Here is a 16,631-nt window from a genome sequence, read left to right as displayed (position 1 = left end):
ACCAGCCAGCGAGGCAGCCAGGGTCAAGGAGGGGCCCGCAGGCTCCCAAGAGGCGGAACTGAGGAAAGGTCAGAATGAACCGGGACCAATCCCGTTCGGGGGTAAACATGATCACAATTCTTTGTTTTGCCTCTGGGCGTGATAGAAAAAGAGAGAAAATGTGGCTCGAGTTGGGTATCCTCCCTTGCCCCTGGGCACGGCTCTCTGATCCAAGGATCCCTTTGAGCTGGGATTTTAAAATAGGAAAAAAAAAAATCCCTGAGGAAAGGAAGTCAAAATGATTCCCCAGGGAAGCCACAGCTGCAGTGTCAACTTGGATCTTTCCACGAGCCCTGAACTGCATCTTAAGAAGAAACGAAAAGAAATGGCCACATCCACACCCCGAGGCCGCGCTCTCACTCTCCGCACTGAGATAGCAGCCTTCCCCACTCCTGACTCTGGTCCCGGGGGTTGGCTGGACAGGGCCCGCGGGGCTGGGAGCTGGGAGGGCAAGGACGGGGGCACCTGGGTTGGTCCTGCCAGGAGCTGAGTCTAAATCTCTCCAACAGGATGAGCAAAGCATCTGAAACCCAGGTTCCATCACTGCCTGGTGCCAGGTAGCTTATCCACTTCAGAACACTATGCGCTCCAAGCGTAGATCCCCTCTAGACTGCATGTGGGACCAGGAATGCACGCAGGTACGTACCTGAATGTGCAGCGGGGAACGAGGGAGGGAGGGATGTGGGAGTTTGAACTCAGCCTTTAAGTTAAACAGGCGGCACCAAATCCTAATCACTAAACCCCCTGACGTCATGGCCTGCACTCTGCCACCCCCAGGAGTAAACCTCTCCGGCTCTGCTTCTGAGACTCAGAAGCTCTGTTTCTGGTAACGTGGGGCCCTGGAACCTCGCCGCTCTCTCACCTGGATCCTATCAGCTATGGAGTGTGTAACCTGCCCTCCACAGAGCAAATATGAGAAAACTGTAAATAAGACCTTTAGTCAAACTGTCCCCCACCTCAGCGCAGAGCCTCCCTTTCTCCTGTGCTCTCCCTTTCACCTTGTAGAGCAAAGGGCCCGCGTGGGGGCAGAGCCACGGAGTGATCCGTGTCCCCCCACCCGCCCCTGGCCACCAGCTACGGCGATCTCCCATCACCGGGTCCTCCGTTATAGGAGTTGATCCACTTGCAAGATTCCTACTCACACCAACACCCTCCAGTTCCAAGCCCAGGGCTCCAGCCCTTGCTTTCTCCTGCCCTGCAAATCCTACTCCATCAGCATCTCTGCGTAAACAACTGGCCACCACCCAGGGTTGAAAAGCTTCTCTTCCACCTGCTGCGTCCTAACACTTGGGAAACTGAAATCACTCATATGGCGGCACACTGGCCAGCTGCCGGGCCCCTCCCAGCCCTCCAGAGAGTGATCCCAAACATAAGTACCATTCTTCTGCGTTGGCTTTTTCTCAGCTCCCTAGGAGAGCAGCTGGTGTCTCCCTGGCATGGGGATGGGGGATGGAGGGTCTGCACCAACCAGTCTGCTCTTCCACTCGCCTCGTCTCCTGCTTCCTTCCTGCACCTACAGACCCCTCACCTGCTCCCTTCTTTTAGTTAACACTGGAGATGAATAGAAAAGTAGACAATCAAAAGCAGAAGGGAGAAAGGGAAACAAAGCTAAGGGCAGTGGAAGGGAAGTGCTCAGGTGAGGCAGCTCCAAAAACGAAAATGGGAGTCAAAGCACACTGGGGGTTGGGACCATCAGAAGGACACTGAGAAGGGAGGGAGGTGGATCTGAGCTGCCAATAGGGGTCCTGCGGACCACGGCAGGAGATGCCAGCATCACTATTATGCCACCGCCCAAAACTGCTCTCCGCCAGATAGATCTTCTCAACGCACCCATGTGGCCAGGTGCCCTTCCCTTCCTCCCTCCTCCACAGCCCAGACCTTGTTTAAAATATATCCATCATTTATATACAGACCAGATAACCCTTGACGTTATCCTAAGACCCTACTTTGTCTCACATCAACTTCCTCTCCAACTTCACTTTGCCCCAAACTATGTCTTCTGTCTCAGTGTCTCAAACTCACCAAATCTTTCTGGCCCCAGGGCCTTTGCACAGGCAGTGACCACCTGGAGAGCTGGTCTCAGTTACTCCTCAGCTCCCAGTCAAGTCTTCCCAGCCTTCCCAGCCTTCCCAGACTGCCCTGCTTAGGTCAAATTATCCATAGTAGGCTTTTCAATCAGTGAGGTAATTGTCATGGTGGTGATTTTATGTTGATTTTTTTATCAGTTGATACCTCCATCCGCTGCCCGGCTCTAAGCTCTTTGTTAGCAGGGACTATGCCTGGTTTTGCTCATCACTGCATCCCAGTGCCTGCAACTAAATGGCACATAAGAGGCCCTCAGCGAATATTCACTGAGTGAACAAATAGGTTGGTCGAGTTCTAATAACCCATCATGCTGGGGTGGAGAAGGGAGGGCGGGCAGGAGCCCTCTGGGTGCACATGGAGGCTGCCTTCAGTCATTCAAAGCCAAGTCTACAAATGGAGGTGTCTCTAGCCAGCTCTTTCCAAGATGAAGCATCCTAGGGGCTCAGATGCTTGCAATGGACCCCATCCCCCAGGGGGCTCCAGAATTAGCCCCAAATCCTCTTCTCTCCTGGAAGAGCCACACCCAGGCCTCAACCAAAGCCATCCCTGCCTTCAAAACAGTATTTCAGGGAAAATGTCTCAGAAAACCTGCAGACCCAGAGCTTATCTGTTTCCCACGGGCAGAGATGTTTTCGCCAGCGTGGCTGGGGCAGCCACGTCGGAACCACGTCCCTGCAACGTGTGCTGAGCCTGGCTTGCTAGCCCGTGGTCCCTGACTCCACCCCCGCAGGGACGCTGCTTCCCCCTCTACAAACAAATGCCAAGTACTTACTAAACGCCTAGTGCCTCCAACGACAAGACAGGGGCTTCCAAACATCTTTGGCCCCCAAATACATGTTATCACCACAGCCTCGTCCCCTTGGTTTAATATGTAAACATACCCAGCACCAAAATTTATAAAACAGCCCTTACCGCACGTGACACACTCTGACAGTCACTACGCTATTTTATTGATTTTGTTTTTTCAGTGCTGTCATGGACAGAGTTTTGTATTTGTTTTTGTGGGTTTTTTTTAACTATCTAGCCACCAGAAATAGAGCTTATAGGTGTATGAAGCATAAAGCAAGAGGGACTGATCAGTGCAGCCAGAAGCCAGAACTCAGGCCCTGCAGGCAGGGGCGGGAGGACTGCAGGAAGCATTTGTGGAGGGCCCTGGGGCACACTGCGGGTACGCAAAGGCGCTCAGTTTGTAGACGTGTGTCGAGCTGTACCTGTGACTCAGCACTTTTCTGCAGGTATGTCATCCTTCCACACAATGCCTTCAAACCCCTGCGGTACGAGCGCCCTGAGGAGGCGGAAGCCTAACTGGGAAAACAAGACAAACGCACCTGGAGCGATGAAATCAAGGCAAGATGTAGTCAAAATAAAGCTGAGGGTACAGACTCCGGTTACCCTTCGGGCCCCGTGGTCTGAACGCTCCGTGTCCTGCAGTGCGGAGTCTGATCGGGACACCCTAGCCTGGGACACCCTGGGAAAGCTCCAGGATGAGGAGGGGCAATTGGGAGGGCTGCGGGTCCTCCACCCTGTCAGTCATGGGAACCGGGATTATCACCCTGAAAACTGCCAGGTCAGGAGGGCTTCAGGGAGGAGGTGACACCTGAGTCTGGTCTTCCTTGGAGACCAGAGAGAAACAGAAGAGGAGCAAATCCAGGTTGGGGGCAGGATGTTTCCACAAGAGCAATGACTTTGAGAAGGTAGCAAAGCAAGCCCCGGGGGCAAAGACCCCAGTGAGGAGGACCCCTGGGGTCCGGTGCACCTGAAGGAACCTACTAGAGTGGTCCCCGCTGGCGAGGTGGGGGTGGGAAGGGGACGCAGTGGAAAGTGCCTAAAGAAGAATCTCCTGGCAGCCACACACCCAGGTGGCCTTCCTCGGGTCCCTTCTACCCACTCCAGATGGATGCCCAGGAACTGTCCACCGAGCTCCTGGGGCCCTACCTGCCAGCCCGGCCAGGACGACCAACGTGGCCAGGATGCCTCTGCAGCCGCCCTCCATCTCGAATGTTCTTCGTCAGCCTGGGGAAGCAAAGCAGGCAGGTAACTGTGTGTCTCCACCCAGAGATTACGGGGACCCTCCCTGCTCGTATGTGTCCCTGGAGAGGTTAGTCAGCCCTCCTCAGCCTGACTAACCTCTCCAAGGCACCAGCCTCATCCAGGAACTTGCTGGAAAAGCAAAATTCTCCAGGCCACCCCAGACCTGCTGGATTAGAAACTCTGAGGGCAAGCCCAGAAATCTGCCTGAAGAGTTAAGCGGTGCACCGATCCCAGTAGACGCTCACATTCGAGAATCACTGTATTAAACGATGTAGCTCCCAAGCCTGTGTATAAATCAGGGGAAGCAGAAGCTGTAGCATTACCACGGAATTACTGGCCGAGGGATAGGAGCGTGGGCTTCCTGCCACTCATTTCAATCACGATGCTTTGATCATTCAGGACAAAAAAAGAAAAAGAAAAAAAGACCCTACCCACCACAAATTTACATTATCAAAAGGGAAAACAGACAAAGAATGAAGAACTAGAGCATAAGCTTATTAGAAGGTAGTAAGAGGTCGGGAGGAGAATAGAACAGGGGCGGGTGGGAGGGTGTTCATGGGCTGGCTGATGTTCTGAACAGGGAGGTCAGAGACAGGATCCCAAGAAGGGGCTCTACGAAGTGTAGAAGGGGAGACGACCGCCACGTGTGCGAAAGAGCATCCCAGCTAGAACTGCAGGTGCAAAGGCCCTGTGGTGGGACCATGCCTGGCGCATTTGAGGAGTTGCAGAGAGAGCTTTGTGGCTGGGGCAGAGTGAGGGACAAGGGGCAGGGGCAGGTCACAGCAGTGTGAGTAAGGTCACAGTAGATGAGGTGAGGCCTTACTGGTCCCTTGGCTGCACACACGGGCCCTGGCATGTACACCTCTCTGCCAACCCCTTTGCTCTTTGATAAACCCTGTGCTCACTCTCCATCCCTGAATTTTTTTATTTTTATTTTCTCCTTCTCACTGGGACAGGCCCATTCAAGGCAGTCACCAGCACCATTTGGTGCCACTGGAGCACTTTGGACTAAATCAGCCACTGAAGGTATTGTGAACTGTCTGCAAAAACTCGGCTCCTCGGCCTCAGGAAAGTGTCCCTTTATTTCAAATGTCTTTAGCACAGAGACGTGACCTAGGGGGTAGTTTTCACTTTGGCGTCCACACAGATTTCACAGCCCTGTGGGGGGATCCACCCCATCCCTCCAACACGTGCGGCACCGGTTCCATCAGAGACCCCATGCAGGATTCTGTGACGGATGGATCTCCTGTCCTCTCTTAAGGGCTGTAGGAGGCAGACCCCACAGCCTCGCACAAGCAGGAATGCAAGAAGGGAGACAGGCGCAGGTAATAACCACCCGTCTCCACCTGTGGAAGGCACCTCATGGGAGGTGCTGAATGAATCAGAGCCGGGGTGTGAAGGCTCAGGGACGCCCTGTCCCGAGACCCTCCCCCCAGTTTTACATGTCAGTGCGTCACTGGATGCTCACAGCTCACAAGAGGGAACATAGGGTTTCCTCTTCTTTGTTCTCTAATGTCTTCGGGAGGCGAAGTCCAGGCGGTGTAGTAAACCATAGCGGCCAGGTGTAATGTAAGGGTCACAGACCCTGGGCTGCAGGACCTTCCCACCGTGTGACTCAAACCCTGGCAATCCTCAAAACCAGACTCAGAGGATCCCTACCAACCTGACTCAGTACCAAGCAGTGTAGCAGCTGAACCCAGACCGAACTGAAATCGCAAGCTCCCCAGAGCCAATTCAACATCCCCGACAACCGAATGCCGTATAAATCATTTACTCATTTTCAAGGTTCAGTGAATGCAAGTGGATAAGCCAGTCGCTCTCCAGTCAGTCATCTAGGGTGTTAGCCCCAGCAGAGGATGGAGGAGAAACTGAGCCATCGAGTTATGAGTCACACATTCTACCAAAAGCAATAAATGCGACATGTGGACCCGACGTTACTGAAACTGCAGCCATAGCTTAAGGTTCACTAGGAAACACTTCTACTCACTGAAAACCAAGGTCAGCCAGGCGGCAGACGAGGACCGGATTACTTAACTTGCTTATTCTCTGTATGACAGAATGAGTCCATTTCTAAGAGCCCAGCAGAGCCCCCAGGGCAGGTGGGGCAGGACCACCTTGAGACCTACAGGGTCCCAGATGTGCATCTGTGAGGGGACGGTATTTGACGGGTGGGTGCAGGAAGGAACTGTCATCAAATTGGTTCAAGTCGTAACTGAACTCAGACAAGTCCTTTTAATTAAATGAGGGCCTCTGCCAGGTAATTTGCCAGTTAATATTTCTGTGGAGTAGTCTGAGATGGAACTTCTCATTCATTTCACTATAGAAGATTTGAATTGCCAACTTTTCGCCAAAAAAACTGCAAAGTCTTTTTTAAATCTTCAATCTTATTAAAGTGCCTTAAAGAGACACGATTTAAATGCCAATCACTTCCTCGATGCCCCAACAAGGGGAAAACAAACACTCAGAAGACCTGTCTGGGGTCACCAGCCTTGTCATCTTGGGAAGAAAATTGCTAAATGTGATCGTCTCACTCATTTACCCCTCCACACACAAATCTTTATGTCTGGGTTCTTGGAAACAGCTTGATATCACAAAATCAAAGGCTGTAGACATCCTGTTTTTAGGCTCAGCATGAAGCCCAAACCCAAAAAGAAGGAGGGAGGGTGTTTCTTGGGCTCAGTGGGAAACAGCTGCAGCGAAATCCAGGCGAGGGGGTCCCTGCAAACCTCTGTGTGCACAGAGCCAGGCACCGAGGTCCCTCCTATACCCCGGCACCCCCGCTCTGGGTGCCCCCACATTCGGAGGTGTCTTGGCACTGCTGGCCAGACCTGGGGAGTCTCCGAACTTCCAGAGATTGAGAGCGATTTCCTTTCCATGAGGCCTCTCACTGGGGAAGAACAATGGCATTTAAAGTCTGTCCAGGGAACAGCACGAGAGCCAGGAATTTTCCAGCCTTTGAATCCCCATCTCCCCACATTCCAGCCCAGTCCGGCTTTCCACGCATCCCCAGAGAAGGGACGCTTGATAGAAATAGCCTCAAATTCCTAAACTCACAGAGCAGCCCGATCTTTTAATGTTTAACTCCGTGCAATTTGGGAAACAGATGCGCGTTCGATCGTCCAACATTTCCCTGGACACCAGCCAGCGGCCGGCGGGGGCTGGGCACCGGCTTCTGGGAGGAGAGCGGGTACCTGCGGGGAGTCTGCTGGCCACACCGCACGCGCCCAGGGTCTGCCTCACCTTTGGCAGGTGGATTGGCCCCTCGGGGCTTCAGCAAAGGTCCTCTATTCCCAAAAAGCTTCTCTCTTGCCTCCCAGCTCTCCTCACGCAGACGCAGGCTCAAATCTGCCAGCCACCGGAGAATCCCGCCCGCGCTCACCTGTCACCAGGAAGTTGCTTGCGTCACAGGCCGGGCTGTGCGCACAGAGGTGGCCTCCCTTCCTCCGGAGCAGCAGACGCCTCGTTAATCATCAGCCCAGCTGAGAACGCCCCGCCTTGGGGCCAAGGCTGCCCTTGCACTTGGCCTCCACCCTCTCTCTGGCCCGGAGCCTTTCTCAGCCCCACTGTTGCCCGGGCGGGAGGCCGGCGGCCCCTTCCTGCCCGTGGACGTGCACGTGGACGTGCACGTGGACGTGGCCTGCTGCCCGCCAGCCTTGCTCCCTGGGCTCCAGCACAGGCCCGAGGCTGGCCAAGCCGGTTCCTTTGGCCAGCCCGGCTCCTCCATGTTCACAAGAACAGTTCTTTTGTGAAAGGAAAAAAAATAGTCCTGAGGGCGAAGTCTTCCGGGATGGGGCCAGTTTAGAAGTCAAGTTCAATTCCCAGCAGAGCCACCGCTCAGAGGTTTCTGCAGACACCCACCCTCTCCCAGCCCCTTGGAAGTGAACAAGGGAACTTGGCTGTTCAGAGCCCTGGCACTTCCCAGAAAAGACCACCCCCCAAAATCCTGCAGCACAGCACTGTATGGAACTGTCTGCTCTCTTACGGTTCTTTTGGAATAAGTGGCTTGTCCCCACCACATTCTAATTCTGTCATGGGACTCAGGGTCCAGGGCTTCCGCACAGAATAGGTGCCAGTGGGACATGTGGACTATACACTTAGAGAAGGTCCTGAAGCAAATAAATAGGGGGAAATGCTGCGTCTTCCAGTTGAAAGGGATTGGAATATGCCACCCTGAAGTATGCCACTTTTGCACAAGGATTATTTTTAAAATGAAGACCTTTGAAATTGAACAGATTGAAAAAAAAAAAAAAAAAAGGCCTTCCCGGAGCTTCCCTTTTTCTGACTAAAAGCAGCAACTCCACCAACTCCAAGGCTGCCATGAATTCCTCTCCAGGGTGGATCTCCTCCCCCTAGGGGAACACAAACAAATCTACTCCAGATCCCTTCTGCAGCAGAATTTATGGTGCCGAATAAGATGGAAAGGCTGCTCATACCTGCACAGACAAATATTACTACTGCTTTCTTAATGCCTGTCCATCCTGAAGAAATGTATATGTTCTTCCCATATTTCTTAACCCTTCCCTTTCCTTTACTAAATTAGCTACTAAGTCATTAACCCTAACCATTTAATGAGTCAGGTGCTTCCCTTGTTGGCTCCCATATACACACAAAATATACTTTTTTCTCCTGTTAATCTGTCTTTTGTCAGTTTAATTCACAAGCCTTTTTCACAGAACATAAAAGGGTAGAGGAAAGTACTCTTTCCCCTTCCCTACCAGGCTCTGTACTAGGACCTGGTCAGAAGAATGGTGAATAGGCAGGTAGAATTGGGGAGTCAATATATTCATCAAACAACTTCATAAATACACGTAAGATTGTAGATCTTGTTTAGGAGCTGTGTCCCCAAAGACCTAGCATAATTCAAAACTCAAATAATTCCAACAATGAGCCACAGGAATAAAAATCTAAGGCCAAGGTAGCTCGTTATTGTCCTAATTTGCTTTTTTTTTTTTTTTTTAATTTTCTTGGTTTTAGTCCTTCCTGTTGTTTAGAGTATCAGTCGGCACCAGGAGTCATGAGGACTGGCTTTCAGAGCACAGTATCAACCAAGATTTCTAGCCCTACCCTCAGCCTCAGCACGACTACGAGAGAATATTGTTAGAGCTTCTAGAAAATTTCAAGTTATAATAACAAAGTGCATATGGAGAGGGGGAAAAAACACTTTACCCCCCTCAGCCTATGGCTGTGGCCCTAGAAATTAAATAGACAAAGCTAAGTTAACAAGAAAAAAAACAAGAGATTGGCAGGAGTTTATTAACACATGCTGCACACAAACACGCAGGAGAAACAAGCCCTAAGCGTGAGTTAGGGCTCAAGCTTAAATGGTATCTAACAAGACAATGAATTCGTAGAGAAGTGACAAGAAAAGGAGTTTCGGCTTTTGGGGGGGGGGGGGGCAAACTGCAGGAAGGTGAGCGTCTGGGCGAAACTACTGTAAGATAAGGGTTGTCTTGATAAGGTTTGTCATGTGGATTCTGATACAAGCCTCCGGCGATTAAGATCGTTTTTGCCCTTCCTGGTACAAAAGAGAAAGGAGGGCAGAGAGTTTGTTTGGTGTCTGCTGTTTCTCAATTATCTTCAGCTTAAAATAATCCTTTGCCAAAGTGGCATACTTTAGAGTTGCACGTTCTGACCCCTTACAAGTGCCATAACAGCTCTGCATGTGTAATGATCATAACCACGCCCAGAAGTTCCACAGCATGAGCAGGGCCCTCCAGCCCGGGGAGGTGGGGGGGTACTCCTGTCCACCAGTTACTGAGAGGCTACCCCGGGGCAAAGTGGAGACACTACCTACAAGTCACTGGAAATGCAGCTCAAGTTGTGTGGTCCTGAGGGACTTTTTATTCTAATCTGGGAGGTGCTCATTTCAGAGATTTTACTAATATTTTTAGCCCGGGCTATTTTAAAATCACAAAGCTCAAATTTACATAAAGCATATTTACACTGTAATTCAAATTGCAGTAAAATCTCTGAAGGCAGCTTTGATGAGAGGTGGGGTGGAGGGGGGAGATTCTCTGAGGAAACTGGCTTTGAGCCGGGGTCAGTGTGGGGGGGGGGCATGTCAGGAGTTAACTGGGTAGGAAGGTGGAGGCTGGGGAACCACTCCTGGGGCAGAGGGAACAATGTGCACCTCCGCAGCAGGATAGGTGGCAGGAGGCCTGGGACCCTGAGAACATTAAAGAGACTTATGGAACCTGAATGCTACTAGGTGGGGAGCCAAGGGGACCTCAGATGAGCCCAGAGGGGACACAGGGTCCAGACCAAGGGTTCAGGCAAGGGGCTTGTCTTGATCTTCAGATATAAAAAGGGTAAGTGGAAAAACTTTGAAATGGGCAAACAAGTTTGTGGGGTTAGCTGCTGTCTTTGAGCTACTGAAAATTCTAATTTTTTGATGCTTACTTTTTGTGTCAACTTGACATATCATGGGGCACCCAGATACGTGGTTAAACATTATTTCTGGTTGTGTCTGCGAAGGTGGCACTTGAGTCAGTAGACAGAGTAAAGCAGATTCCTCCCCAGAGGGGGCGGGCCTCCCCTAATCTACAGGGGGCCTGAATAGAACAGAAATGGAGGAAGCGGGAATCTCGTCTCTTGGACCGTTTGGCTGGGACACCAGTCTTCTCTTGCCCTAGGATGTTGGTGCGTCTGGTTCTCAGGCCTTGGGACTCAAACTGCAACTGACACAGTCAGTCCTTCAGTGCTCAGGGCTTCAGACTTGGGCTAGAATGACACCATGGGCTCTTCTGGGAGCTGGCAGCTGTGGGACTCTCAGCCTCTGTAATCACATGAGCCGATTTCTCATAATGAGTGAGTGAATGAATGACCGATTGGTTCTGCTCCCGGAGAACACTGACTAATGTACAGTTGTAACAAACGGATGGTAATACAGATGATCCCAGTGTGTAGAAATGCAAATGAACCTTGGTGAACATGCAACTGACTTTTGCCCTGCAGATATCAACCAGTTTTGCATCTATCTGTAAATTTTTCAGCATTCATGATGGTACATAGACGTGTGTGTCCTTTGAATTTTCCATTGGATCTGTTGTAACACCTTGCTTGTTCCCTTATTAACTGAGTTAAATAAAATCTGGGACACATTCCTTTTAGATTTGTATGAGAGCCATGATTTCAAACCCATTACAGGAGCTCTTTGAGGAATTTAAGTGAACATGTGGTGTGATCTCTGCAGAATATTTTTTAAATATTTAAAGTATTTAGATTGAATCATATAAAAGTGTTGCCAAGTCCAAGCTCATACTGCTCACCATATGACGGGCCAATAAATCGGGAGATGAGGTGTGGGGGCAAGTAATAACAGCTTCATTCAGAAAGCCAGCAGGCTGAGAAGATAGTGGACTGGGACCCCAAAGAGCAAACTTACTTGAGTTAGAATTCAGGCTTCTTTTATATTAAAAAGGGGCCAGGTGTGGCTGGTTGTCACAGACTTCTTGGTGTTGGAATCCTTTGTTCTTGCAGCTGCCCACACAGGTCTGGTCACAATGTTCCTATAAATCTCCAACAAGACAAATGTTATTCTCTTTTCTGCAACTTTTTAGCTCCGTATGGATGGAAAAGTGTTGTACCTTTAAAGATCTAAGCCTTGAAAATGGGCTGTCCTGTATATATCCAGCCATAGGCAATATTCTTTTAGTGATTAACCTGTAGCAAAAGCAATAGAATACAAAGATTAAAGCAAAAGAAACAGATCCAATATTAAGTCAAATTTGTTCTTCCCTGTTACAAAAGTGCCCACATTTAACTCTTTTTCACCTACAGAGACAGCAATTTCATATTAGGCTCAACCTAATATAAAGAGGAAAACAAAATTCATCTGAAAACATGACCCCTAAGTAAGCATTATAGATTGTTAACAAGTAGCTTCCATTACTTTCCTTATTACAAATGATATATATTAACTATGGAGAAACTAGAAAAAATTCAGGTGAGCAGAAAAGGAGGAAATTTTTAAAACTGATTGCTCTCAAGTTCAACATGTAAAGACAAGCAGTCAGTAGCATGGCATGTATCTGCTAAAAATAAAAGGTTCATATTTTATCTACTACTTAGTAATCATAATTTACTTAATACATTATAAGCTTCTGCCCCGGTCAGTGAACGCTCGCATTATTTTTAACGGCTAAGCGTGATTTCGTCAAATGAAGATGCGTCACCTATTTCAGTAGATTCCTGCTGTCGGGCTTCACGTAACTTGCACTTCCGACCATTACACTTGGTGGTGCACGTCCTCACAGCTGGGTCAGAGCTTAGACACCGAATGATTTCCTTGGGATCAGGTCTGAAAAATGCAATTGCTCCAATAAAGACAGTAAAAGGATCGGTGATCTTTAAGGGTGGGAGGATAAAAGAGGATTTTTAGGGCAGTGAAAATACTCTGTGTGAGACTATAATATTAGATGCATGTCATTTTACATTTTCTAAAACCCATAGCATGTACAACACCAAAAGTGAACTCTAAGGTCAGCTAAGGACTTTGGATGGTTTCAGTGTAGGTTCATCAGTTGGGACACATGTACCCCTCTGGTGAGGGGCTGATGGGGGGAGGTTATACGTGTGTGAGGGCAGGGGATACATGGGAACTCTCTGTGTCTTCTGTTCAGTTTTGCTGTGAACCCAAAACTACACTAAGGAACAAAGTTTTTTTTTTCTTTTTAATGCAGTCCCTAGGTCGGAAGACATGCACACTGTAGGAAGTCCGAAACATCCTAGATTAGCAAAACGCTCTCCAAGATAATTACATTACCCCTAGCAGCTAATGTCCAATGCAGCCAACACCGTCAGCTATTTTAATTTTTGACAATTTAAATGGCCAAAATTTTTTTCAGTCGTTGTTGTTTTAATTACACAAAGAATGTGTTGTCAATGTAGTAAATGTAGAAATTCAGAAACGTACGCAAAGATCATTGAGCAGAACGCAGGACCTTGCCACCCAAGGAGACCCACCATAGAGTGCCATAAACCCTCCAGTCCTCTACGTGTATGGATGTGCACCTGTGGGTCTGAGCATGTGACTGCGTATGTCATGGATCATTCTTAACTTTTTAATGAATTATTATATATGTTTTTGCCCACAAACCTTGCCTTTTTTCACTTAATCTACTCTACTGGCTTGAATAGTGTCCCCCTCAGAAGGTGTGTCCCCCTCAGAAGGTGTGTCCACCCAGAACCTCCGAAGGTGACCTTATTTGGATATAGGGTCTTAGTGTTTAGTTAAAGCGAGGTGAGCTCATACTGGCTTACAGAAGGCCCTAAATCCAGCATGACTGGCGTCCTTACAAGGAGAGAGACGTGTGGACACAGAGACACACGCAGGGGGAAGATTATGTGAAGACACAGGGCGGCCGCAGAGACAGGAAGGATACGGTCCCAGGACAAGGAGAGCCAAGGATTGCCAGCCAGCACCAGAAGCTGGAAGAGGCAAGGAAGGGCCCTCCCCTAGAGCCTCCGGAGAGAGCCCGGCCCTGCCGACACCTTGCTTTCAGGCTTGTAGCCTCCGTGTCTGTGAGACAATAAGCGCATGTTGTTCTAAGTCCCCTAATACGTGGTGCTTTGTAATAGAAGCCCTAAGAAGCTCATGCAGCCACTTGCCTGCATGGCTTCCGTGTTTCTCCATAAATTTATGCATTTTATGAAATAATTTTAAGTGGATTAAAAAGTGTTATGTTTTATGGATGTCCTATCAGTTATTTAAGTAATTATTATTAAACATTAAATTGCATCTGTATTTTTTTACTTTTTTTTTGGCATCTCTATTTTTTTCATTTTGTTTTTCCAAGTGTGGGTTTATTGCATCTGTATTTTAATAGGTAGAAATCTTTTCCTTGAACAACCATATATACTTTCATGTATTGTACAATAGAATATGATGTTGTTTGTACAATATTATAATCATTTTAAATTTAACAATAAATAAGTATCGTTCCATATTATTAAAAACCATGTATGAGGGTTGCTTTAATAGCTTCATAGTAATATGCTACGTGATGTTGCATAATATCATTATAAGTAAATCATAGTAACTGGGAGAATGCCCAAACCCTTAAACACGATGTTGTTTCCAGCTTTTCAATATCGCGAATGATACTGAGATGAACGTATTTGTTTATGTAGAGGGTTGGGTTTTTTGCCTTTTTGTTTACGTTTGGTAATGTACCTCATCTTGGGCCCTTTGAATTAGAATCCTACGTCCAAACATTATTCATTTTACAATTATTGAAAGAGTTCAATTCAATTCCAGAACTACGCCAATTTACAAGCCCATGCAGTGTCTGAGACGGCTTCCCTCACCACCCCCTCAGCAGCACTGAAGATCACCGTTCTCGTGAGTGCGGTTAACTGGGGTACAAAGGTAATACATCCCTCTGCAAGAAGGAATTCGCAGAACGCTCTCTGTCCATTGCACTCCTCAATCACACAATCTCAGAAGGAAAGCTGACTAGAAAAATGTGTCCTTAAAGTCACAAGGGCCATTTTGCCCTCTCCTGCCAGCATGTCTTTATTTAGGTTATTTCTAACATCAATCATGTCACTAGGGACATAATGAGCTGCCTTGGCCCAGGACAAACAGCAGAAAATTCACACTCTATTTAAATCACCCCCAAAACTTAGTACCTTAAAATAAGAGCCATCGTTTATTTTGCAACCTGGGCAGAGCTCAGTAGAGACGACCTGCCCAGCATCACACAGTGTCAGCTGGGACAGATCAGCCGGGGCTGGACCAGCCTCCAAGGCGGCTCATTCACACGCTGGAAGGTTGGTCCTGATGCTGAGGATCTTCACTCCTTTCCACATGGGCCTCTTGATGCACTGCTTGGGCTCCCTCACAGCCTGACAATTGGGTTCCAAGAGCAACTGCCCCATCATACAAGAGATGGGGAGCTACTAGTCTTTTAAATCCTGGACCTAGAAACTGGCAATGTCACTGTGTTAGTTTTCTGTTACTGATAACAAACTGCCACAAATTTAGTGACTTAAAACAATACCATTTACTATCTCACAGTGCTATAGGTCAGAAGTCTGGCCAATTTATTTCTTTTGGGAGCCAGATTCACTTACTTGTGGTTGTAGGACTGAGGTCCCCGTTCCCTTGCTGGCTGTCAGTCAAGGGCCACTACCTGCTCCTAAAGGTCACCTGCCTTCCCTGGCACGTGACCCCCTCCATCTCCTAAGCCGACAATGATGCATCACACCCCCTTCTGCTTCCAATCTCCAGCTTCCCCCGTGCTGCCAGCTGGAGAAACCGCTCTGCTTTTAAAAGGCACATGCGGTTAGACGGGGTCCACTTGGACAGTCTCCCTCTCACCCTGTAATGTAACATAATCAAGGAGTGGCGTCACTCAAAAGGGAGAGGATGTACAAAGATGGGGGTTATTGCGGGGTCATTAGAGTTCTTCCTACTGCAATCATCCCATTGTATCCTATTGGCTGAGAAGTCACAGAATCCAGATTCAGGGAGGCCTCCTCAATGGAAGATGTCAAAGAATTTGGGGAAGGGGTGTCAATGTTTTAAAGTCATCACACCCTCAGATCATCTTGGCTTGAGGAGAAACCCTGAAGGAATGGCAGGGATGACCTGTGTTTACAAGGACATCCTCACCAAGCAGGCTCCCAGCTCTAGACCTCAGGCAGCAGGTGTCCTCCATGTGACAAGAGGCTTTCTAAGGGCAACCTGGTTTCTGTCGCTGGGCAAAGAGTAGTGCCTGCTGATGGGTAAGAGGGCTTCAAAATGTGCAAAATTTTTTCAAAGCAGTTATTAAATTAGGGAGTCTTCTAGTGGTGCCCTAGCCCCAAGCCAGGGGGTCCGCATTTTAGTTACTGCCCTATTCACGGCCTGATACAGTTCATACATTAACGGTTGAACAAAAAGCAAAATAAAAGTAGCCCTTAAAAGTGAACGTAGACAATTCAAAGACAAATAATTTTTTAGAAAACGAATTCCAAAGCATAGGAAAGTATCAAATGCCTTTGGAACACCGTTATCTAATTTCTCCTATTTTTACAGCAGAGTTCTCATTTTAGGCATGTCAAAATGGCTTGACACATCACAGGTGCGTGTGGTTTAAAAATGATTACATCGCCCTTTTTTGGCAATTCGTGCTGACACAAGGGCTCCAAGCTGCCTGGGAAATGAAACTCGCTGGATGGTAACGTGGGCTCTGGTTGTGGGATCTTTCTTGCTTCTGAGGATGAGAGTTAAACTGACTTTGCCTTCAGCTATGAACATCTATCAAGCAAGCCATTATGGGTTGAGTTGTGTTTCCCCCCCAAAAAAGTTTTAATCCACACCTGCAGGACCTCAGAATGTGAGGTGATTTGGAGATAAGGCCTTTAAGGAGCAATCAAGTTGAAATGAGGTCATTCAGTTGGCCCTTTATCCAACTTGGCTGATGTCCTCATGAAAAGGAGAAACTTGGACACAGAGACAGACATATGGCGAGGGAAGACAGTGGGAAGAG

At 48.4% G+C, this 16,631-nt stretch overlaps 1 protein-coding gene across 6 annotated transcripts in view; it reads right to left on the bottom strand.

Annotated features, from left to right (window-relative positions):
• IGSF5 (immunoglobulin superfamily member 5) overlaps positions 1–7,708 on the bottom strand; it is a 40,066-nt gene extending 32,358 nt beyond the window's left edge. For 5 of the 6 annotated variants that reach the window (XM_064476038.1, XM_064476057.1, XM_064476050.1 and 2 more), the window contains exons 1-2: positions 7,396–7,482; positions 4,060–4,137 (exon numbers count right to left, since the gene is read on the bottom strand). In XM_064476038.1, coding sequence (XP_064332108.1) covers positions 4,060–4,117 — 58 coding nt within the window. In that variant the 5' untranslated portion in view covers positions 4,118–4,137; positions 7,396–7,482. Of the gene's footprint in view, positions 1–4,059; positions 4,138–7,395; positions 7,483–7,534 lie in introns of those variants that run through there. The other variant, XM_064476041.1, reaches the window with a different exon arrangement.
• Between the last annotated feature and the right edge of the window lie 8,923 nt (positions 7,709–16,631).

The sequence above is a fragment of the Camelus dromedarius genome, chromosome 2 (genome assembly GCF_036321535.1).
Source record: "Camelus dromedarius isolate mCamDro1 chromosome 2, mCamDro1.pat, whole genome shotgun sequence".
In the NCBI taxonomy this organism is placed as follows: domain Eukaryota; kingdom Metazoa; phylum Chordata; class Mammalia; order Artiodactyla; family Camelidae; genus Camelus; species Camelus dromedarius.
The sequence above is the reverse complement of the archived record's forward strand: the minus strand, read 5'-3'. Positions and strand labels throughout refer to the sequence as shown.